At 56.5% G+C, this 24,480-nt stretch overlaps 1 protein-coding gene across 1 annotated transcript; it reads right to left on the bottom strand.

Annotated features, from left to right (window-relative positions):
- Nucleotides 1-1,245: 1,245 nt before the first annotated feature.
- On the bottom strand, nt 1,246-19,199 carry TRPM2 (transient receptor potential cation channel subfamily M member 2). Its single transcript, XM_083869081.1, has 33 exons — nt 19,081-19,199; nt 17,549-17,815; nt 17,159-17,244; nt 16,520-16,688; nt 15,885-16,065; nt 15,311-15,477; nt 14,577-14,757; nt 13,920-13,981; nt 13,550-13,750; nt 13,099-13,201; nt 12,779-12,900; nt 11,448-11,798; nt 10,919-11,056; nt 10,184-10,313; nt 9,755-9,900; nt 9,519-9,631; nt 9,171-9,387; nt 8,500-8,618; nt 8,078-8,210; nt 7,767-7,938; nt 7,314-7,497; nt 6,960-7,138; nt 6,678-6,810; nt 6,469-6,556; nt 5,822-5,909; nt 5,326-5,477; nt 4,752-4,828; nt 4,560-4,661; nt 3,925-4,011; nt 3,659-3,764; nt 3,226-3,327; nt 2,644-2,760; nt 1,246-2,372 (listed from the first exon to the last, which is right to left on the bottom strand). The coding sequence occupies exons 2-33, from the start codon at nt 17,741-17,743 to the stop codon at nt 2,247-2,249; spliced, it is 4,527 nt and encodes a 1,508-aa protein (XP_083725207.1). The 5' UTR covers nt 17,744-17,815; nt 19,081-19,199; the 3' UTR covers nt 1,246-2,246.
- Nucleotides 19,200-24,480: the final 5,281 nt, after the last annotated feature.

The raw sequence follows: 24,480 nt of genomic DNA, 5'->3' as shown, positions 1-24,480 counted from the left end.
TCCCCGGGGATACGAAGTTGAGCTTCCCGGGAATCCCTCTGGCCGTGCAAAACGTACCGGGCTCTGACAGCTCCGTCCCTCCGGGGGAACAAGGAGATGCGATGCCGGTTCCCACCGTGGAAGGGCTCCTGAGAGCCGCAGCCTGCCCGGACCCCGGGGATGTGCGGGGTGATGCTCCAGCCCGCCCTCCTGCCCTGCCGGGGGACCCGGGACTCCTCCGCGCACTGTGACCGCCCCCACCGCCCCCCGCTGCCCTGGGCCCGGGGTCCCCCCTTACCGGCTCGGCGGGGCGGCTCTGCTTCGCTCCGGCTGTCGGTGCGGTGCCGGTGGATCCGCCGCGCTCCCGTTCAGCCGCACCTGTTGCCGCGGCCGCTCCCGCGGCGCCCCGGCCGGGCGGTCCCGCGGTGGCCCCGGGCGGTGCGGGAACGGGAACGGGGGCGGTGCGGGAGCGGGGGCGGGGGCGGTGCGGGAGCGGGGGCGGGGGGAGCAGGGTGCTGGGACCGCCAGGCAGCCGCTCCATCGGAGCCCCAGTGTGCAGAAGTTAAGTGCTGCTAATGAGATTCCCGCGATTTTTTTGGAGGCTGCGGTCCGGGCTGCGGGTCTAGAAGCTTCATCAGCTGCTTAAGGCACGATCTTCCCTCCCCGGCCATGCCCCGGCCGGGACTTCCCCGGGCCCACGTGGGCTCTCAGCAGATGCTCTCCTGTCTCTCTGTGACAGGAGACAAGGAGCAGACACCAGACAGCCCAGGAGAAGGTGCTGTGCCATCACTTTGGAGCACAGCTCCAGTATCAACTCTAAACGAATCATCTCCAGCCCCTGGTCTGCTGCAAATTGTTCCTGCCCATGGCAGGGGGCTTGAAATGAAATGATCATTAAAATCCCTTCCAACCCAAACTATTCTGTGACTCAGCCATCAGTGGGGGTGAGTCTACAGACAAAGAGAGTTTGTACAACAAGATTGGGGTGAGAATTGGGCTTATCCTGGAAGTGTGCTCCAAGCACAGCCTCCCACAAGGAGCCTGCCTGAACTCCAGGAGCAGCCTCTGGTCAAACAGCTGTAAGACACCAGCAGCCTGCAGGTGTTTAACACATGGTTTATTGAGCTGGGTTGAATACATTGCCAGACTGAGCCCCCTCCCCTTGGCAAACCCCAGTGTGTCACTGGTGAGACTGCACTTGTGCTCTGGTGGCCACCAGTGTGGGATGAGCAGCCTTGGCTGGCTAGTGTCTTATATACTGGGAGAAGGTGGGGGAACTGAAATCCCTTCCTGAGCAGTCCCAGGCATAACGTGCCACCGTGGGGCTCTTCTGGATGATCAAAGAGTGGATCCACTGTGCCTTGTTCTCCTCATAGCAGGCAAGAGAAAATGTGGGTGAAAGACCCCTTAAAAGCAGGGATGTCTGGGATTGATACACCAATGTCCCCTCTCCTGTCCCTACCTCCCCAAGGGATCACAGAGCATGGATCACCTGTGTCCCAGCAAGCTGCCACCTTCCATCCATGTGCACAAGGGGTTGGGGACAGGCAGGTGACGTTCAGCTCAGAGAGAGGAAGGAGGTTTAGCTACAAGCCAGTGCTCAGCATACACACACAGCAGGATCACATATCAGTTTGGGGCATGGCAGGTGGGCCTGTGCAGGGCTATGGAACCATAGGTATATAAGCCAAGAGCTGCTCACACCTTCAGAAGTGCTGGGTCACAGCTCAGGACCATGTTTTTGGGTCTGAGACAACCAGAGGTATGGGTACAGCTGCCACAGGAGTGACTCCAAGCCTTCTCCAGAGCAATCCTTTGGGATCTGTGGCAGTGGGGCTGCCAGGGCTCAGAGCAGGAGTGGGGAGCAGTGGTGGATATTCTGGTGGAGGGGTAGCTGGGACTGGCGAGTCCCCAGTGCCCACCCTGCAGCCAAGAGCAGGGTGGAGTGGACAGAAGAATCATCTCACAGGAAAAGCCCTGTGGCTCAGTGTGGCCCAAGCTCTGGGCTAGTGCTGTGGGCTGATGTAGAAGCACCAAGACACAAGCTGGGGCTGAACTTGGTGGCTCAGGTGACTGGGATGTACTGCCCAGGCAGCCACTGCCCCCAGGGAGGGGACACTTTTCCTCCCAGACACCTGCAATATACATTCACAGAGGCACCCAGAGTACCTCAACTCCAGCAGCTCCCATGTTTTCCCAGGTGAGCTGGGGTGGAGCTGCCAGGAGCTGGTCTGGGGCAGCAGGAGCCCTGGCCTGGGCACGAGGCCTCAGTAGTAGGCACCGAGGAGGGTTGAGACCTTGTGCAGGAGCTCCTTGTGGTTGGCGTGCAGGGGGATCCTCTTGTCCAGCACCTGCCAGCGGATGCACAGCTCCGGGTCACAGCCCTGCAGGAACTGCAATGGGATACATGTCACACGTGTGCTGCTGGCAAGGGGCCGTGCCAGCCACCCTCCACAGCACCTCTGGTCCCCAAACTCCTGCCCTTTCTTTTTGGGGCATGCATTGAGATGCCACCCCATGTTCATTCCTGTGTTTGTCCCCCACTGCATGCAAGCAGCTGGAGAACCCCAGTCCTGTGGAGATCTGGGTGTGGAGAGCAGGCTGCTGTGCCCCAGGCCCCCTGTGAGGCAGGCCAGGGAGCACAGAGGAGGGACAGCTCCTCACCGAATTCAGCCTCTTCATCTCCACGTCGTTCTGGGTGTCAAAGTGCACACTGATGGCCACTGTCTCCACCCAGGCGTTGTCTGTGTTCCGTGGGTCATCGAGGTACCCTCTGTGTACCTGTGCATGGGGATGAGCAGCCCTCATCACCTCTCTGAGGGCACTCTGGGGGTGGGTGGACATCGCCCTGCAGGTCTTCTGTCCTGCTGGAGAGCAGAGCCCTGCTCCCACTGTAGCTGGAGCTGTGGGGAGTCACTGCTGCAGGCACAGACTTTGGTGTGGGCAGCCCTCCTCTGGGGTCTCTGGCCTGCTCCCTGACCCCCCCCCGCCCCCCCCCACACACAAATTGTGGCACATCTTCACCTCCCCAAGCCCTTCCTCTCTGGTGGGAACAGTGGCCAAGAGATGAAGAACCCTGCCCCTGTACCCTGGGCCATCCACGTGGCCCCATGACACCATGATGTCCACATGTCCCCATGCTGTGGTGATGTCCCCATATGCCTGTCCCACCATGCCACCCGTGTGTCCCTGTGCCAGGGTGATGCCCACATGCCCCTGCAGCACTGCCCCCTCCTGTGACCCCACCTCAGTGCCTTGTTTCAGCAGGTTCTGGAACTGGGGCCAGAACTCCCGGCGCAGGATCCACTTCAGCTTCAGTGGCAGCGTCTCACCTGGCTCCAGTGACCCCTGTGCCAAAGCAGATGGCAGCTGTGGGGCCTGCCTCCCTTCCTCCCTCCCTGCCACCAGCTTGGCCATCAGGCCTGCCACCACTGCAGGAGATACCACGAAGCCTGCTGGTGTCTCCCATCCTCCCTCTCCTGCCCAAACTCCTCAACTCTGCCCAAGCAGCTGTCTGAGTTTGCCTGATCCAATGTTTGCCCTTCCCTTCCCTTCCCTTCCCTTCCCTTCCCTTCCCTTCCCTTCCCTTCCCTTCCCCTTCCACTTCCACTTCCCCTTCCCCTTCCCTTCCTCCATCCCTTTATCCCATCTCCTCAGCTCCTTCTGCACCAGTTCTTACCCCAGGCAGAGCCCAGACATCTGACAGTGGATATTGGGCCACCAGGACTTCCAGCATCTTCTTCAGGCTCTTCCTTATAATGGACCCATCCAAATTCCTCCTCCAGCTGTGGGAGAGGCCCCTGTCACGCTGCAGCTGGACTTGGCTCCCCTCCACCCAGCAGTGGCCACACTGGCAGTGCAGGGTTTGGCCAGGTCTCTGGGGTGACCCCATGCCCCTTTCCCACCCCACACCCTCAGCCCTGTGCTGGAGCAGGACACACTCACCGGGTCACAATGGGGTGCAGGGCATGGTTGGGCCCAAAGCAGTGCAGCCTTCCCCGGCCTCGCAGCCCCGTCCTGCCCATGGGGTTCCTGCCAGGGTGACAGTGACGAGGCTGGGGCAGCACCAGCCCCCTCTGTGCAGCCCTATAACACTTCCCTACCACTGCATCCCACATCTTTTGGGGTGTTTTGGGGGGTGTCTGTTGCTCTGATTTTTCAGCCTTCTGGTGTTTACATTTTGTACTGTAGTTTTCTCACACATTGTAACATAAACAAAGAGTGATGTTTGGTAAACTGTGCATTCCTTCCTGGAGGAAGGACAAATTGATGGACTTCTAGGTTGACCAGTGGGATCAAAGAGGTGTCAACCTCATGGTCCAATCTCTGATCAAACTCCAAAACCTATTTAAACCCAAAATAAACTTCCTCCTTTTTTGCCCTTACACTGACTGTGTGAGCATCCTTTTCATGTCCATCTAGCGACAGGTGTCAGCCCTAAGGACAACGCATGCAATTACCCCTGCTCCACCATAGGAAAGTGGGAATGGGATGGATGTGCCCAGGCACCCCAGGCCTCTCCTTGTCCCAGTGCTTTTCCTCCCACCCCTCTCCAGGGAGCCCGTGGCAGGGGCACTCACAGTGGCAGCCCGTCCTGCACGGCGTAGAGCCCGTGGAAGCTCTGCCGATCGATCAGCCCGTCCATGGTGTTGTAGTTGATCTTCAGGAGAGACTCCAAGGAGCTGGAGGGTGGGAGGCAGCCCGGCAGGGACGGCTGGCTGTGCTGCCCAGGGAAGGGGTGGAGGGCTGGGGAGCCGTGGGGCGAGACTCACAGGCTGAAGGGGTCCTGCACAGCCATGTCCTTGTGCTCAGCAGAGAAGGCAGGGGGGTTGTAGAGTGGGAAATCCACCTGCACAACATATGGCAGTGTCAGCCCTCTGGCTTGTGCCCCTGCTTGCACAGCAGACAGGGCTGGGACCCCGGGGACACCTTATGGCCCAGTCTCTTCCTCTGCCCAGCATGTGGCATCGCTCCCTAAGAGATGCTCCAGGCCCTGCAGGGAGCTGAGCTCAGGGTCTTGGCTGGAGGGCTCACACCCCCATGGAAGCCAGTGCCAGTGGAACCCTGACCCTGAGCCAGCTGAGCTTCAGGAAATGCAGAGGTGGCTGGTCATACCCCCTATGTGCAACCAAGCATCCCCAGGCACTCCTAGCACTGCAGATCCCAGCAGGAATGATGCCCTTTTCTTTGGGGTCACCCAAGCAGTGACTCTGGGAAGCCAATGGTCCTGGGGCTGGGAAGAACAAGTGCTCTCAAATGGGATGATGGGTTCCTCTTCCCAGCACTGCCAGGACATGCCTCCAGCCTCCTCCTCCCAGCCCCACTGCCCAGCATCACAGCTCCTACCTCCCAGGGCACCTTCTCATCGGGCACGGGGAAGCGGAGAGTGTGGGACCCTGGATACAGGAGGTTCCGGGCAAGCACATGGTACGGGGGCTGCCTCTCCTCGGGTTTCCCCTCTAGGTCAAACTCCTTGATGTCCAAGGCTTTGGAGGAGCCTGTGGGGCAGACACAGGCGGCAGGGTCCCACAAAGCAGGGCACCAAGTCCAGCTCTGTGGACGGGGGCTCTGCTGAGGGGGCTGGGTGGTCTCTCCATGGGGATGTTGATGTCCCCTGGGGCCGTGGACCCTGGATTCCCTTCCAGCATGTCCTGGATTAAACCCCAGGGAGGGTGGGAATGGACTCAGGAGAGGCAGGATGAACTCATGGAGACACCAAACCCCCCAGGACCAAAGGAACCTCTGCCTCACTGTTTGACAGAGGGATGTGAGGGGCTGCTGAACCCCAGTCTGAGGCCCTGGGCTATGTCAGCGCTGCTGGGGAGGAGCAGGCTGTGCTTACCCACGGCCGGCACATCCTCGCCTGGGCTGAAGCCATTGCCCCGCAGTGCCTGTATCATCCACCGGAGGGCCTGGGCGCTCTGATGCACCTGCAGGGCACAGAGAGGGTCACTCCCAGCCCCACTGTCCCCCTAGTCCCACGGGATCCAGCCCTGGCAGGAGGAACCGCTGCCCTTGGCACTGATGGGCAGCAGTGATTCTGGCTCTGTCCTGATCTGGGCCTTGGAAAACCTTCTCCAGGGAAATATTTTTACGAAGCAGGTGGAAAAGGAGACGGAAATGGGATATGCCAAGGCTGTGCTGGCTCCCTGGGCACCCCAGTGCTTGTGCAGCTCAAAAGGGAGGGGACAGAGAGTCCTCTGTCTCCAGGAGGTCTGGAGAGCCCTCTCAGGCCAAAGAGAAGAGCTTGGTCAGCTCTAACTGTTTGGGTGACTAGTGGAGGCAGTGGCCCATCCCACCTGCATCCTGTTTACTTTGGAGTCAAGCAGAATTTTCCTTATAAACCTTTCCCCCTCAGATGCTAATGGCAAGGAAATTCAAACTCTCTCAAAGGATATTGATTATGAGAGATTTTGTGTCCTGGTTCAATTGACTCAGCCCCTGGAAAAATTCCACCTTTCTTGGGTACTTGCCCTGGTTTTGCCTCACCTGGTCCTCCAGGGAGCCCAGTCTTTGCTCCACTACCCCTGTCCTCTTCACCCGGTCCAAGTCCAGCAGCTCTGCCAGTACATCAACCCTGGAGAGACAGTGCAGGTTGGGACACCCTCAGCAGCCACCCCTGCACTGATCCCTGAACTCTTCCATGCCCAGGACACCACAAGGGCAGATGGAGCTTCCTTTCTCAGGAGCAAACGTACCTCTGTGCAATGTCCCGGATCATCTGCTCCGTGTTCTGCTTCTCCTGGCACTGCTGGTGCTGCAGGTAGTTCTCCTTCAGGTACATCTCCCACGAGAGAAGGGCAGCCTCTTCATTCTTCTCCAGCTTCTCCTCTGCCCAAGAAAGAGGATGGTGGTGCTGTCACATCTCTGGGCATGCCAAACCCTAGGACCACAGCCTGCATGCCCAGCCTTGTGCCTTGGTGCATGGTACCGTGCCCTGAGGAGGGGGAAAGGGGCAGGAGGGGGACTCTGGTCCTCACTGAGCTTGTGGTGCGAGGCTGGCCGGCGGAGCAGCCCCCGCCAGACCAGGAGCTGCAGGTGGTTGAGCAGGATGAGGGGCGGGGGCGCCGGAGGGCGGCCGTGGTACTCCTCGATCAGGTCGTGCCGCTGGAACTTCCAGATCTGGTCCGTGTGCTCCTGCACCTGCTGGAAGGTGTAGCTGGGGCAGAGCCCAGGTGTCAGCGATGCCGTGGGGATGAGGGGACAGCACATCATGTCTGAATGGTGTCCCAGTTCACCCTCAGCAGCCCTGACCTGCAACTACTTCTACCACATCTGTAACCCCCAAGTGGGATCTCACTACTTCCAGCACATCTAGAGCCCCCCAGACTCACTTGAACATGGCAATGAGGAGGTTGAGAAGGAGGATGTTGGTGAAGAGTAGGTACAGGCAGAGCAAGATGACGGTCAGCCATTCTGGGAAGATGGGTTTCTTGTTGTCTGCATTTGTCTCTGGGCACTTGGGCTTGTAGGGGTCAGTGCCATTGGGGCTGCACTGGTCGATGTTGAAGTTGACCCCTGTGGGAGAGCACAGTGTGACTCTGTAGTGGCCAAACCTTGGATGCCTTGGGGAGCACTCAGAAAACACTCATTCTGCTCCCAGAAAGTATCCAGCATCCAGGGAGCTTAGCACCAGGCAGGGATTTGATCTCCATCAGCATCATCCCAGATGCTCTGTTCACTTCCAGCTCTGTGGGACTTCCATGGGCCAGCACAGCATGAGTGTGGTACCTCAGCTTTGTCACAGCCACCCTGCTCGTGCCATGAACTGTCACAGTGTCCCTTACCATCAATGTAGGAAGGAATCTGCCCGAAGATGGTCAGGTAGGAATGGTAGACCACGCCTCGGAAAAGCCACTCCACGCGCTCTTCGTTGTGGATCAGGATAGCCTGCTTGGCCACCCCAAAGGACACCACCCACACTGCCAGCAGGAAGAGAAAGAAGAAGACATCCTTCATCTGCAAAGACAGAGGGGAAGGATAGCTGTGTCCTGGGGCAAGCCCCTCTCCAGGAGGATGGGATAACATGGGTGGCATATCCAGCTGCTCCAGCAGGACAGTCCAGCATCACCCCAGCAGGACAGAGGGGAGCTCTCACCATGCGCTTCACAATGATGATCTTGGGCCCCAGTGTTTTACTGACTGTGAAAATGTGCATCAGGCGCAGGCAGAAAATGATAAAAGCCAGGGACAGTATGATGCGACCAGGATATAGTGTTGATGGGATCAGCCTGGACATTGAAGAGAGGAGAGGTGACACCATAGAACCATAGAGAATCATTTAGGTTGAAATTACTGAGCGGGAGGGGAGGCCCTGGCACAGGTTGCCCACAGAAGCTGTGGCTGCCCCATCCCTGGAGGTGTCCAAAGCCAGGTTGGGCAGGGCTTGGAGCAACCTAGGACAGTGGAAGGTGTCCCTGCCCATGGCATGGGGTGGAAAAGGATGATCTCTAAGATCCCTTCCAATCCAAATCAGTCTGAGATTCCATGATTCTATAAAAATTGAGCTCTGCAGCTCACCTGCAAGTCAGCCCTGCGATAAAGACTAGGATGGCACAGATATCCAGCTTATTCCAGAAGTCCTTGATGTACAGGGAAGCCATTTTCACAACCCCGAGTCCATCTGGATCATACAACAGCTGTTGGGAAGAGAAAAGGGGCTGGGTGTAAGATACTCATAGAGGGGAGAGATCACACAGATCATCTGGCCATGACTGGACACTCACTGACCCAAAGGTAACCTGAGCCTATCTGGTTTTCTCTAGGGGCATGGGAAGAGCATGGGGGCATCTGGGACATTGGGGCTCTTCAGACTGGAGGAGAAAGGCACTGAGATGTTGAAGCAAAAGCTGAAAAATCTCAAATACAAAGCAAAACCTGGAAATCCTGCTGGGAAATCACCCAAAAGAAGAGCTCCCTCCATCCCTTGACATTCCCAAAAACCAGACACCTCCTTGAAAAAGCCCACCAGCCCTACAGCATTTTCTTCTGCAAACATACAGGGCCAAACCAGATGCAGCCAAGGAGAAACTCTGACCCTAGAGATGGGAGATCTGGTGGTTCCACATGCTGGGACCTCTTGGAATAGGTGGTGACATGAGGAGCAGCATGGGGACATGAGTTGTGAGGGAGCTCCCAGAGGGGGGATCTCCTCCTCTGCCACCTCCCACCTGGGCTCTGCCTGCCCACACCTGGCGGGTCTCCTCGCACACCAGGGAGAAGAGCCAGAAGTAGATGAGGTATTCCCGCCAGGACGGCGTCGGCTGGAAGTCAACCATCAGGACGTATGCAAAGAGCAGGAGGAAGGTGAAGTAGGAGAGGATGTTCATGAGGAAGATGACGATGGGGGCTGTGAAGAAGGCCCGGAGGCGTGCCAGGCAGCCCATGGGCTGCAGCCTCTTCTCCCTGCTGGGGGCAGGGATGGATGTGTGGGCTTGGCTGCCCAGGAGAGGCCACGGCAGCTTCCCCCAGCCAGCCACAGGGTGAGGCTGGAGGAGAACCCTGCCTCAGTGCATGGGTGTCCCAGCTGCCAGAAGTACCTGAAGGTGATGAGGTTGGTGTAGAGCAGGGGAAAGAACAGCATGCACGTAATAACCCGCCAAAGGCCATTGTCCACAGACAGCTTCCCCCACCAGACCTTGGTTAGAAAAGCCTGTGAAGAGGGAGAAAGAGGAGTGCTCCTTACAGGGCAGAGTCCCATGGCTACCCCCGAGGAACTCTGGATCTTAGGGACACTTGGGAACATTCCCTCCAAGGACCACTGCTGGGAGCCCACCTGGACACCCCCGTGGGACACAAAGTTCATGTTCTTGGCCTCCAATGCCAGCTGCAGACAGGTTGTCTTCCCCCAGGCTTCAGAGACACGAGTGAGAAGCTTCTGGGCTCTCTCTTCATCCTTGCGGTAACAGTCTGTGAACACACCTGGAAGGGCAAGTTCCAGGAAGATGAGGCTGAGCTCTGGGCCAGGCACTCACAGAGCCACCCTTCTGAGCAGGGTCAGGACATTGCTCCTCACAGTGGTACCCCCTGTCCTCCCACCATCATGTGGACATGGCCTTTGCAGCATAATCCCCAACTTTGAGGATGGGATCTTCATTTCTCACCCCCCAGACACCTCCTGGGTAAAGCTCACCAGCCCTACGGGGTGCGGGAGCAGCTTTGGGGTGCAGGGGCAGCTCTGGGGCACTGGTGCCCTCCTGCTCACCAATTGCCTTGTGCTCATACTCCTCGGCCAGGGCCAGCATGTCATCGGTGGTGTCCGTGTCCTCCTCCTCCTTGGCCAGCTCCTTCAGGATTTTGCTGCAGGCCAGTGCAGCTGCCATGCAGTCCTGGCTCTGGCACAGAAGAGGATAAGGAAAGCATGGGCACTCTGTCTGTCAAGTCCCAGAAGTCTTGACAAGCCCTCCCCACCTCCCACAGGAAGGAAGGGGGGTGCCCCCTAACAGATCAGAGCTCAGGGTGGACAGATTGCCATGACAAGGGCTGAGCCAAGCTCACCTCTGGGTAACCCACTGCTATGGGGAATATGGCCTCTTTGTGGGTTCCTTGGCTGATGGCACAGAGTGACTCCTTGGCACATTCACTGTGCCACCAGCTACACTGCCTCTTGTCCTGGAATGCTGTTTATGAGTGGAAGCCTTCTCCACCCCAGCTGCCGTGTCCCTGTGGGCTCTCTCAGCCTGACTAGCCCACTTCTAGCCCAGCACATCCCCTCTACCTGTTTTGGCCAGGAAGGGAGGGGTCTGGCCTCATGGTGTGGCTGGGGATGGATATTAAATGCCCTCAGGGTGGTTAGCTGGCTCCTCTTTGGCCGGGGTCAGGCTCAGGACAGCTCTCCCACTATCCCAAATCCCAGCAGGTTCCACTGTTCCCCTTGGGGCTGCGAGGTTTGGCTCCACCTGAGCCCCTGAGCTGTGAGCAGAGCTCTGGGCTGTGGTACCTGGGCCCAGATGATTTCTGCCAGCTCCCTGCGGTTCTGTACCACGGCCCAGATGAGCAGGTCCCGCACGGGGTCCATGGTGAAGGTGACCCGGCCAGCAGAGCGCTTGTACAGGGACCGAAGGCTTGACCCCTGCACCTGCAAGGTGGGCAAGGATCAGCCCTGCCCCCTCAGCACAAAGCCACTCAAAGCCCTGGTGCTGCCTCCACCACCCATGGAAAGGACTTTGCCCAGACAGAGGGGTGGCTGGACTCATCCTGTGAATTTCCCTTTTTCTAGGGCTGGGATCAGGGGGAGCTGTGCACCCACCCCACCAGCATCACACATCCACGTGGTGCTACAGGTGTAGGAAGGTGGGGGCTGCTCCTGGAATGCAGGGCAGATGGCTGAGCAGGGCTTTAAGGCACTTCTAGTGCGATTTTTGAGCAGACAAGGGGACAGAGACCCAGCTGCATCCTCCAGGACATCTCCGTGAGCCAGTGTCCCCTCCCTGCTGCCACCCTGCCCCCAGGGAACCCGAGGTGCTCACGTTCAGCTTGATGTGTGGGACAGGGATGGAGAGTCGGGGCCGCTCCGTGTGCTTGGGCTTGGGGTACAGGGGCTGTGTGGAGCAGCCCAGCAGCTCCCGCAGCACCTGGGACACGTGGTGCATCTGCAACCTCGGCATTTTGGAGCCGGCTGTGTGCTCCCTTTCCTCCAGCAGCACCTTCTGCAGCTTGCTGTGGAATAGGCAGGATGGTGCCAGGTTGTCGTAGAGGTAAACCAGGGTGTCCCAGGTGACAAAATCCTTGAGACGCACTCCCTGCTCCAGGAACAGCTTCACAAACTCTGGCTTGTTGGAAATCAGGGCAGCTGCCATCACAGGGTGGAGATCTGAGGGCTGGCAGGCCAGAGGTAGAGGTGAGGGGCTCTGTGGTCTCAGAGCAGGGCCCCACCATGCTCCTCACTTGGGGGAAGATTTTATCCCTGAGCACATGAGGAGTCTTTGGAGGTGAAAGAGCATGTGGCATGCACTAAAACTTGTGGGGCATTCCCAGGGGTTGAGAAGAGGCCACTCTTCTCATGCAGTGGAGCCCTCTGGCCCCGTGGCTATGGGGCAGAGGGATGACCACCTATCCCAAATTCACCTATCCCAGTAGGGTACAGATCATCTATCCCAAGTTCATGAATATCACAAAATCACAGGACAGTTTTGGCTGGAAGCTCATCTCATTCCAATCCCCTGCCAGGGGCAGGGACACCTTGCAGGTGTCCAGGTTGCCAGCTTGACCTTCAGCGTTTCCAGAGATGGGGCATATATCCTCAAATGTTTCACTTTGGGGTTCCTAGTCCCACCAGCTCTTCCCAGTCTCATAAAAGGTGTGTGAGCTGGGGGAACCCAAACTGTTGACTCAAATAGGAAAATCCCTTCCAAGTTCCACAGCCCCATCAGAAAGGACAGACAACCCCGCTCAGCCTCAACAGCAGGATCAGGCATGGGATGGCAGAACTGACCCCACTCTGTAATAAGGTATGAGCAGGGAAGTGCCAGGCTGGGTGAGATGGGTTTAGAGACAAATTACTATTTGAGCAGTGACCACAGGGCAGAGCTGTCACTCTGGTATTTTGGGTTCTAGGTGGGTCTTTAAAAACACTGGTTTTGAAAAAAATACCAATTGTCTTTGTGTGTGCTTAGCTCTCCTTTAGACATTGAGAGCATTTTTGAAGAACAGTCACTGTTAATGCACTGGCATTTCAGGATCCAGGAGAAATCCCTTTAAAACTCTCCCCAGGCACAGCCAAGGTGAGAAGTGCCCTCTGTATCCACAGACCTGACAAGCTGTAAGCCTGGCCAGACAAGCAGCAGAGGTATGGCTGTACCTTCCAGTCGTGGTCATCTGTGAAGATCTCACTTCGGGCAATGTCCACCCTGTTCCAGGCCACAGCCAACTTCAGCTGATGGTCCCAGTTCTCACGACCAAAGTGGTCCTGGTTTCGGGATGCTGCAAGGAGAGTGCACATGTTAGACCAGGGGATCATCCAGTGGGAAGATACCATGTGGAAGCCTCCTCGGATAATCATCGCTCCCCAGTAACAAGGTTTGGGGACTTCTTTGGTGACCCCATAAGTCAAGTAGTGGTAGGAGGTGACTTGACTTGTTCACCTTGCCCCATCCTCCCAGGGAGGCCCCCACCCCTCACCTTTGAAGAGGGCCTGGAGGATGGCCACATCCACATCCTGCTGGCCACATTTGCCCTCTCTGAAGATGGTCAGGAGCTGCCGGCTCCTCACTATGTCTTGGATCTGCAAGGAGATCCGTGGGCAAGCAATGAGCAGCAGCATCTCCTCCCTGCTGCTTCCCAGGCCCCAGCACTGTGCAGGACAATTCCTCACTCCCCTCTGGCACCTGCAGAGCCCCTGTGCTGTGTCCTCCATCATGGGCTGGTCACAGACCCTTCCTCTCTGCCCAAAGGGAGCAAGCAGTGGAGGAGCAGAGCCTGAGCCCTTCAGGTGCCCACCAGGACATTCATGAGGATGGCTGGGGGGCAGATGAGGCTTAAACTTCCCACTGGGATCCTTGGTGCTCATGAGCCAGGACCTGTGGGACCTCTTTGGTCTCCCAAAACTCAGAGGAGCCAGCAAGGGACTCACCTTCTTAGTCCACTCCACCAGTTTGCTCTCAGTGAAGAGCTCGTAGGTGTCATGGAAGAGGACACTCAGTTTCTTCTGGATCAAGGCGATGGTTATCTTGGCCACAGGCAGGTTGGCCACCTGTGCAATGACATCAGCCACACGCCCAGACCCTTCCACAATCACACAGGGGGTCCCGTTGGTGATGGCATTGTAGATGGTCTGCAACAGAGCAGGGAGGTTGGTCTGGATCCCACAGACCCTCTCTAAGCCTGGGACTCCACTGCTGCTCCCAGCACTCCTGTCAGTGTGGCACCACTGAGAGCAGCAGCCCAGGAAGGAGCTGTCCCTCTTCTCCCCCCTCCTCAGCTTGCCACAAGCAGTTCCTCACATCAAGAGTCCCAGGGCCTCCTTCCAGCACCACACACACGATGGGGATCTTGATGGCAACACCTGCAGGGAAGCAAAATCCAGGGTCACCTTCCTATAGGGCCAATCCCCCCCAGAGGGTCTCCTCTGAGTGGTGGAGTGTGAAAGTCAAGGTGGGAGCACTGTCCTGACATGTCAGGCTTCAGGGGAGGGGAGGAAAACCATGCCCAGTGATTGTCTGGTATGGCAGGTCAGACACATGGTGGGTTTTTTGGGGGGTGTTCCGTGCAGGGCCAGGAGTTGGATTTGAGGATCCTTATGAGTCTCTTCCAGCTCAGGGGATGCTGGGATTTTGTGTTATGACAGGAGATCGTAACACAGTGAGAGGATGATGCCTGGGAGCTCCCTTGGGATCGTCCTTTGGGAGGGATGACTTTCCCTGATCAGCTCAGCATCACAAGGTTTGGGGACTCCTTTAGTGATCCCATAAGTCTGGCAGAGAAAAGTTCTTTGATCTGTGTCACAGAGGAACCAGGTTCCACATTTATCATGGCAATCCCCTCGACCCTATGCCTGGATCCTCTGGGGAAGCCACAGCCTCCTTCTGGAGCCCAGGAAGGACATCATTCCAGGGGGATGGCCCATCCCTGCCTCAGGCTGGGCTGTGTGTTGCCATTACCTCCTTTCACCTTGGTCTGCTCTGAAATGAACTTCTCCAGCCTGGTCCTCAGGGGGATTTCCACCCCGTACCTCCCGTGGGTCCCGTCATCCACCAGGATGAAGTGGGAATGGTTGCTGTCCAGGCATGACAGGCTGCCTTGGTTCTCCTCATCCAGCACATACTCAGCAGGAAAGCCCCCCTGTAAGTGCAGGAGGAGACACTCTGGGAGAAGCCTGGCAGAGGAGCAGCAGATGGGCAAAGTAACCAGCATATGGGGACAGGAATGGGTCAGTGTGTGGGGACAGCCTGGCCAAACTGTCCCTGTGCCCCCACAGTGCTCACATCAGCTTTGCCCCATGCTCCACTGGCCCTCACACCCACAAGGAGTCCTCCCAGAAGTGCAAAACCTACTCAAGACACTGAGTGGGGTGGCGGGGCTTCTCAGCAAATACCAGCCTGGGATCATCCCTGGAAGAGTTCAAGGCCAGCTTGGATGGTTCTTGGAGCAGCCTGGTCTAATGAAATGTTCCCTGCCCATGGCAGAGGGTGGAACAAGGTGAGCCTTCACGTTCCTTCCAACCCAAACCATTCTAAAGTCCTATGACCGTCACTTCTGGTACAGTTGGGTTTTCCAGGGCTGCCAGCCACAGTGACACCTAGAAGCTCCTGTTCCCACTGCAGTCCTTGGCAGGACTCCCCTGACAGCCCAGGCAGAGGCAAAGCACTGCCCTGTCCTGCCCTGCCTGGCTCACCATGGGGCAGACGAGGCTCTCCCGGTTGTACACGGTCCCCCAGGTGGCAATGCCAATGGTGACAATGTCGCCCTCCTTGTGGCTGCAGCTCAGGATGAAGTCTCTCACTGCTTCTCCCACCTGTTTCATCACACCAGCGTGGGACCCCCCTGTGATGATCCAGGCTCCTGGGGATCACAGAGAGCCGTGGGAAGGGGAGAGGCTCTGCCCACAGCCATCTCCCAGCCTCCCCCGTATGGCTGCGGGTCCCTGGGGTGCTCCATCCCCCAGATGTCTCTTCCCTGCCCTGGCAGCACAGGCAATGCCTTCTTCAGCACCTCTCTGAGTCCAGCTCCTTTTGAGCCTCTCTGCAGTAAATGAGCAGGAGCAGCCCATCCCTGGTGATTGTGGTCCAGGTAGGGACCTATAGATGTCCTAAACCAGCTCAGGGTCACCAGAACAGCCCAACTTACTGAACCTGGCATGGCCAGGTACACTCGTAGGGAGACCCTCTGCATCTAAATGACCTTTAAAAGCCCCTTTCCACCCAAAGTATTCTAGGATTCTGTGATTTTATTATTCTGTGGTCTCTTACCTGTGGTCTGGGCCACCTTGACCAGCCCTTGTCGGAAGATGTTCTTCAGCCTTGGCTTCATGACAAAGTTTTTGGCTCCCCCGGTGACTGAGATGAGCAGGTTGGGTGCATCGAGGCCCCAGTGCTGTGTCATGAGGTGGTAGATGACCCGTGGAGGGGTATCCGAGGAGACACGCACATACTGCCAAAAAAAAAAAAGGGATCATGTACATGTTTTGGGTATAAACAATGGGGTCAGGGTAACAGGACACCTTCAACACAATTCCTCCTGTCCTACACAAGAGGCTTCCCAGCACCATTCTGCAGCAGGGTCATGTTGCTGCTGGTCCAGGTCTCTGTCCATGACCCTGTTCCCATTCACTTTCCTGGGAACAAACATTTCCCAGACAAATCTAAGGGCAAGGACAGGGAACAGCCACTCCTTGAATAAAAGAGTCTTGTGGTTTCAGAAAGGGTTTAAAGATGAGAGGAGAGGTCCTGTCTCAAACCCTCTGCTGCCTGAGTCCCTTGCCTTTGGGACAATTCCACCCTTTCCCAATGTTTTCTCATTCAGAAGGGAAATACTCCCGTGCACTGCCATGGCAAGACCCAAACCCTGGCTCTCCATGCACCCAGAGGTGGGACAAACAGATCACCTTCCCTGTCTTCTGTCCCAGCCCTGTGAAGCGGATATCACCGAAGGCATCCGTTGGCATTTCCTGGATGTGCCTGCTGGGATCCCATTCCTTCCCCAGGAAGATGGGAGGCTTGGCAGCATCGTCCAGGTGCTGCTCCCTGAGATAGCCACACTCGCAAACAATCCTCCTGAAAAGCACACCAACAACTTCACTGAGAACAGCTGAAACCCAACCAAAAGCTGAAACCCAAAAGGCAAAGCCCCACCTCAGCCTGGACAGGAGGTGCTGCTCAACTTAGGAACAACACGGGCCCCATATCTCCCACCCAGCTGCTCCTCCAGCTCAGAACTTGTGCAGAAACAAGGGCAAAGTTTGGGGGGAAATTAAGGGGAAAAAATCCTAATATTTCCACTGGTAGAGATTTGGGACAGAAATATTTAGGATGGAAGTGACTGCCTGCAAAATCTTTGGGAATGTTTTTCATTGGGACACAGAATCTCGGCCATGTGATGACTCAACACATGCTGAAGAACAAGTTAAAAAGAGGGGTTTGAAGCCCTCTGACAGAAAGATGGGATTTCCTGGTGCTGTAGCTTTATCACCAACCCTCACTTCTGCTCTCCTAAAGGGGAAGGAAGGAGGGAGTGTCTCGCTTACCCAGAATCTGATGTCTGGGAGCTTTCCACAAAATAGGTGCATTCCTTCTTTCGGATGTTTTCAGGAATCCAGGAGATGAGATTTTCCTGATGGAGCAAGAAAAGCAGAAGGGGCTCAGAGTTTCTGGAAAGGGCCAGAAGTTATGCCAGGGGCCAGACACTGTGGTGATAGGAGCACATCTGGGTGCTTCTTTGGGTGTGAAGGACAAAAGCTCCATCGCTGTCTGCAAGGACAAAGGCAGAGGTACTCCAAGGAGAAGAGATATGAGTTTTCTGTCTGTCCCTAAAACTAACCTGATCAGTTGTTAATGCTCCTGTGAGTGAGCCACTCATTAACACTCTTCCATGAGTGTGCCCAACCGTCCCCTCTTCCAGCACCTCCTGAACTTGCCTTTTCATTGCTGCCAGAGGGGAAATGCGCCTTCCTCCTGCTCCTTGAGACGCTGCTGCTGCTCTGCTGCAGGTTGGGGACCACCTCGAAGTCACTCATCTTCCTGGGGTGTGTGGCAGGGTCATCTCCTCTCTCGGGGCACACCTTGTTCAGTTCGGAGGGGAGCACCTTGGCGCACCGGCCGCGCGCAGACATGGCTCCTGTGTCTTGTGCTCCTCGGCCTCCTTTCTCCTGTTCCTAGGCTGGGAGCTCCTGAGCACCCCCATCCTGAGGGCAGTGGGAGAGAATCAGATAATCCCAGAACTATTTGGACTGGGAGGGGCCTTAAAGTTCATCTCCTTCCACCCCCCTGCCAAGGGCAGGGACACTTTCCCCTAGACCAGGTTTCTCCAAGCCCTGTCCAATCTGGCCTTCAAAGGAAGGATGCCCATGAACTAAGAGCACTGAGGTAGGTGCCCCATCCATCATTGCCTGGGTGGAGATTGGTCCATGGGAAACCTGCTATCCCCTCACCACAATGCTGACACAGGGGCCACGTGTGTGGTGACCAGCCTCAGCATGCACCACCCTTCCCTGGGGAAGCCCATCAATGTCCACAAAGTGCCCTGCCACATTCAGCCTGCCTGCCTGTAGCTCTCCTCACCTGCTCTCCACTGCAGGCAGCTGGGATATTTCTGGCAGCAGGGAGAGCAGAAACTAGGTCTCTTGTGTGAGCAGCCTGAGCATGGCCCTGCATGGAAAATCTGAACACTCACAGACCCCTTTGCTGAGGTGGGAGAGCTGCTGGAGCAAAGGTGGAAATGCTCCTGGGGTGTATGGAGCCTGTAGGGGATGGTGTGCTCTCAGGAGAGCTGGGATTAGGTAATGGAGGAAGCACCAGACTCAGGTGGTGCTCTGGTCAAGCTGTGGGATCTGTGTTTAAGGAGGATTTTTTTTCTGCTTTCTTCAAGCCAAATCCTGCATTTCACCCAAGGGTGGGGAGTCCTTGTGGGGAAAACGAGTGCTGATGCTAAATCATAGACTAGCAAGGAAAAGTTATTTTGTCAGCCTTCCTCCTGGGATCTACACAGCCCCACTGACCTTGGGTGGCAGATTTTGGCAGACTGGATTTCTGCATCAGCACCACCCCCAGCAGATCTGACTTTTTGGAGGAAGAGCAGTTGAAATAAGGTCAAATGAACCCTTAATTCCTGTTTGTGGCCCCACAAGGCAGACAGGCTCCTGGGGGCTTAAGCCATGGCCACAAGCAGCTCATAAACCCATGCAGGATGGGCTCGCCCCACGTCCTCCAACCTGGAATACCTGTCCATCCTCCAACACCTGGAATTCCTGTCCTTACGGGCTCGGGGGCAAGGACAGAGCCTCCACCCCGGCGCACATTCCCTGCCTCCCAGTTCGGGGGGCTCAGGTGGTCCCCTCGGTGGCACGGGGTGGTCACAGCGCCCACCAGGACGGAGTGCAAGGCTGAACACTGCCCGAGAAGCTGCCCACCCCGCTGCCCCTCCGCCGGCACGACCCCAGCCAGGCTGTACCTTCTTCCCTGCCGCATCCCCCGGCCGCATCCCCGGCTCCTCCGCTCCTGACTGCCAGAGGATTCAGCCCCGCGTCCCTCGAGTCCGGCGGGTCATTTTGTCACCGGGGACACGCGCGATGAGCGGAGAACGGGGCAGAGCTGCCCGCAGAGAGGAGGAGGTGGCAGTCGGCTGGCAGCTTCCCAGCAAATCAGGCTGCAGAAGCGATCCCTGCCGAGGAGCTGCAGCGCCCAGGCAAGTCCCGAGTTTGCTGGAGTGGCTGAGTCACTCTGGCACTTACCCGCAGTCCGTGCACACCCCAAACACGCTGGGCAATGTCGGGATGCGATCGCTGAGGTGGTTAGAGATGCCTCTGCCCGAATTAAGGGGCAAACGAGACCAAAATATGCCAGTAAGAATAGTATGAGGTTTATTTGATAGTAAATATGGGGGGGGGGGGGGGGGAGAAGAGAGACAGAGAGAGAGAGAGAGAAATAGGAATAGGTGAGGGGGACAGAAAGAGAGTAACAGGGACAAAATAAAGAAAATATCAACACTTCGTGGATCCCAACAATGTTCTGTCGATCCTCTCCAGCTGCTCTTCTTGGTGATGAAGGTCCTTCCCAAAAGCAGAGAATTTGATGGTTTAGTATCTGCTCAGGCCAGGCAGGAAAATCCAGGCACCTCCCTGGGGTAAAGGGGAAGTTTGCCATTGTCTTTTACAACAGACTCCACGTTTGTTGCATCCCGTGCAGTCCTGTGGTGCAAGGCTTCAGGAATGACTCTGGGGGGCACTTTGGGGGGCCTTTGATGGATCAAGGCATCCCCTCAGCTGCCCCTCACGGTAATGTCCCGTGGATGTGGCATTCCCAGGGTTGGGGCTCCACAGCCAGGTTGTGTAAGGGAGGGTGGGTTCACTGCCCCTGAGCAGAGGTTACAACACACCCAAACTTCCTCCCCCCATCTCGACTGGAGGGGAAATCTGTGCAAACCTGCTCCAGCAAAGGGGTCTGTGGGCTACAGCCTCCCCCACCCCAAAGAGAGCCAGAGATGATTCTTAGCACGGCTGCTGAACGGTTGGCTCACATTCTTTTCCTTGTTTACTTGTTGGTTTCAGGAGATTGAAGAATGGCTTTTCTCTTTATCTAATCTCAGCGTTGTGACTTCCAGTCCAAAGTCTCAGTCAGGTATCTTCAGGGAGGCTTCTTTGGTTGTAGCTTCTTTATGCAGTTTTTGTTATAATGAGCAAAACTTTGTATCGATGTTTGGGACATGAACTATTTCAGTCTCTGACAGCAGACATGAGGAGCAGGAGTTGCTCAGGGGATGGATGGTGCTGGAAAGGAGCAGCAGCATTTGCAGGCTTTGGCAAATGTGATGAAAATCCCTTTCCTAACTGTCAAGCATCCTTTATATTACAAAAGTATATATATACACATATATACACGCTATATGTTAATATTATATATCTTAATTAAACACTGTGATGTAAAGAAGTAGTGGAGTTTTTATTGCAGACTTCAGTATTGTTCGTGCTGAAGTAAAACAAACAGCCCGGCCCTGGAGAGAAGGACTTTGCTTTTGGGAGGCTTAGAGCAGCCCCCGAGGGATAAAGAACAGCTTTATCCCTGGGATGACCAAGGTACCACAGCATCCCAGGCTCTGAGACCCTCCCAGCTTTATCTGGTGTCACAGGTCAGTCACTGCAGCCAGAGGGGCTCAAGGACTCTGGATCCATAGAAAAGCAGAAAGAGAGAGGCTTTGCCAAGTTTTACTGTGATTGGAGATGTGATAGTGTGGGTGTCAGTGCTCAGTCAGTTTGTGTTATACCTGAGTGCTTGATGGATGTAAGAACCTCATAAAATACTGTATCTGGGTGCCCTGATTCGGCTGGGGCATCTCACACCCATGAATAAATATTTACACTTGAAATTCCAAGCTTTGCATCCCAACCTGGCACCTCGGTTGGTATGGAGCACATGTGAATTTTTATTGAGGAACCTCATGCCCCACCACAGGCAACAAAATCCTTTTGGTACTTCCACCTCCCCATTCCAGGTGCTTTCCTCCTCCCATTGTGCTCTGTGTCCTAAATGAACTGGCTTCTCCAAGTGCATTTGCAGCCACTTCACTTGCATTTGCCACAACACTCAGTTAACAAACCCAGCATCCGTTTTCCTTGGCAAATGTGCTCAGCAGCAAAGCTGGGCCAGGACAGCAGCCAAGGCAGTGGATGCTGCAGCTCTGATTTGGCTGCTGTGGCTCAGATTTGGCCACTGTGGCTCAGCAGCAGCAGCAGCAGCAGCAGCACCTTGGGGAGCCTGGGCAACTGCAGCTCTCAGTGAGCTGAGGGTCCTGCAGCACCAGGCCCAGTCATCTCCAAGGCTCTTGCTGGAGAAGAGAGTTTTGTCCAGAGAAAGAAATAGAGATGTGACAAGTCTGGAGCACAAGCCTTATAAGGAATGGTTGATGAAGCTGGGGGGCTTAGCCTGGAGAAAAGGAGTCTCAGGGGGAACCTTCTGGCTCTGCACAACTCGCTGACAGGAGGGGACAACCGAGAGGGGTCAGGCTCTGCTCCCAGGGAGCAAGGGGTAATGGCTTCAAGCTGCACCAGGGGAGATTTATGCTGGATATTGGGGAAAAATTCTTCACTGAAAGGTTTGTCACACTTTAGAATGGGCTGCTCAGGGCAGTGGTGGAGTCATCATCCCTGGAAGTGTACAAAAAATGTGTGGAAGTGGCACTAGAGGACATGGCTTAGTGGAGAACACACTAGAAGTGCTGGGTTGATGGTTGGGCTTGATAATCTTGAGGGCTTTTCCAACCTTGATGATTCCATGACTCGATAATTCTGTGATTTTCTGGTGGTAAAACATTGTGGGGCAGTGCTGGGAGACCAACGGGAAGAGAAATACTGCTGGATCTTGAACACAGCCATGTCCTTCAGGTTTGGGGTGAAACTCTGTGCCTTCTTCATGCTGTGCTGGGCTCAGCTGCTGGGGAGAAGCACTGAACCAACAAGCAGGATGAAAATGAAGCCACAGTGGGTTGCTCACCTCCTTTAGCTCACTTTCCAGCCCGAGGAGGTGAGTTAGCACGGACCATCCATGCGATGAGTCCCACTGGTTTCCCTGAACGAGAGCAAACAGCTGAGCTGCTTTGCTGGGAGAACAGATGCCACTAATAAGGCAGTAAATAAATCCATGTGCAACGCTTTACAGTTGGGTTGTAATTACCTCTGCACTGCCAAAAGAGCCGACGCCAGGGCTGCACATTAATGACACATTAATGGGAGTGCTCAGCTGCTCTCGGCTGGCTGCCTCCCCTGAGACCAGGGCTTTTATTTCATTTTTGCACATGCCAAAACCACCATGCTCCGGTGGGACTTGCCTGGAGCCAGCACTGGGGTGGTTCCCATTGCTCCTCCTAAAAGCCCAGCTAAAAAACTGGCAAGGCTGAGAGCAATTCCCAGCAAGTTAACATCCATTGGCAGCAGCAGGAGGATGGCAGTGGGAGCACAGAGGACTGGCTGTGCTGCAGGGGCTGTGCCTGCACACATGTCTGACGGCCCAGGTCACATTCAGCCATGGGGAGGTTTGTGATCCAGGATGATTTTCCTGCCAAAGTGCAGTAAATCTCCTGCCAGCACTGCAGAGCCTCTACTGGGATCAGTGATCCTCTCACTCCAGGTCTCTCTCAGCTGTGATCCCTCTCCAGCCAGAGCTCAATCCCCCCCAGAAGCCACCATGGTGCTGCCTTGGCAACTGCTGTGGGTGCTGCAGGCTCTGTCCTCTGTTCCCAAAGAGGAACCTCACTGCTGAGCATGGACCATGCCCCTCTCCTCTGTGGGGAAGGCATTCCAATGCCCTGGCAAGGGAGGACAAGTGCCTGGTCTGCCAGGGGGAGGGGATCCCTCCTGCCTCTTCCCTCCACAGTGCCCCAACGACATCGTTTGGATCCCTGTCTCTGAGCAGTTCCCATGAAGGATGCCTCCTTCCAAGGGATCTGTTACAGACAGCCTGGGGCCTCCAACAGGAGGGTGCTGCTCATGGGGAGCTGCTGGGAAGTTCCAAAGAGCCACCTCCTGCTTGCCAGGGTTTTCCCTCCTACACCTCCATGAGATTTCCATCAGTCTCCAGGGCAGGAGGCACTGTGGGGCTGAGGCCACCCTGAGAGGCCTCAGCTGCCCTGGCTGGGGCAGACACAGCCCCCAACACTCTTGACACTGAAGTTTGAGGGCTATTCCTGGGAAACAAGGTCTGCTAAGGCAGCAGGGAGGGGTGGGCACAAGCTCAGCCACAATGACAGGAGTTCTGCAGCCACCTGGGTCATGGAGGGGGGTGGAGCAGGGTGGCAGTGAGGACCTGGCACCCTTTGGGATGCACAGCCACCACACAGCTCCTGGGGGTGCCCTGGAGTGGGGAAGGGCTCTGGGCTTCTTCAGAGGAGACCCCTGAATAGCTGGGGCACTTCTCCCACAGACTGAGGAGTGCCCTTCAGCTGGTGGCTGTGCCAGGGCTGCCTCCTCCAGCCCAGAAAAACTCTCCAGGGCTGCAGAGCTGCTGTGGGACAAGGAGAGGAGGTCTGCCCACAGTCTCCATTTTGGTTTCTGTCCTTGTCCTCAGGAAGAGCAGACACTGCTCCTTTAGGGATCTGCTGAGAAATCCAGGGAGCTCTTCTGGGCTGTATCCCCACAGGAATAAGCAAAGCAGCCCAGAAGCAACCAGGAATGGCCTCTGACTTCCATTTTCCACATCCACATTATTCCCTCTCTAGCAGTTCTTCAGCCTTATCCCACCCTCTGCCCAGGTTCCCACAGCCATACCCTTCCCTCTCCCACAGCTCCTACTGCCCCAGTCCTGCAGGAATGAGCAAACAGGCAGAAGAAACCAGGCAAGGCCCTTCCCAGCATCCTGGTTTTCATTTCAGAAGGGCCATGGAGGATCCACATCAAACGGGATCCAGGGGAGGAGGTGCCCGTGGTCCCCTGGGCCAGCTCTTCTCCCCCGCTCCCTCGGGGGCCACAATGGACCTTCCTGCCCCGGCCCGTTCCTGTCCAGCTCCTCCAACCCTCTCCGGCCACTCTGCCGGGCCCGGGGGGGCTCCGTGCCCCGTCCCCACCGGGGAATGTCCGGCCCCGGCCACTCCAGGAGCCGCCTCCTCCTCCTCCTCCTCCCGCCGCCCCCGCAGCGCCAAGGGCCGGCCCGGGCTCGGTGTCCTGCCTGGGCAGCAGGCGGATGGCCCCCATGGGCCCCTGGCACACCGGGCAGGTGGCGGCGGCCTCGGGGGCAGCCTGGGGCTGGATGCAGGCGTGGCAGAAGACGTGTCCGCAGGGCTCCACGGCCGCGGGGCTTTGCAGGAAATCCACGCAGATGCGGCAGACCCTGACGGGCCGGGCCGCCGGCGGCTCCTGCCCGCCCT

The sequence above is a fragment of the Zosterops lateralis genome (genome assembly GCF_965231275.1).
Source record: "Zosterops lateralis genome assembly, chromosome: 10".
NCBI classification, from domain to species: Eukaryota; Metazoa; Chordata; class Aves; order Passeriformes; family Zosteropidae; genus Zosterops; species Zosterops lateralis.
Note: the sequence above shows the minus strand (reverse complement) of the source record. Positions and strands in the feature narration are given on the sequence as shown.

Coding starts and splice junctions, on each gene's coding strand:
- TRPM2 (XM_083869081.1), bottom strand. CDS start 17,743: ATGTCTGCGCGCGGCCGGTGCGCCAAGGTGCTCCCCTCCGAACTGAAC. Junction 13,751..13,919: donor GAGGCCCTGGGACTCTTGAT/GTGAGGAACTGC, acceptor GCTCTGTTGCAG/ACCATCTACAATGCCATCAC. Junction 7,498..7,766: donor GATTCCTTCCTACATTGATG/GTAAGGGACACT, acceptor GCTCTCCCACAG/GGGTCAACTTCAACATCGAC.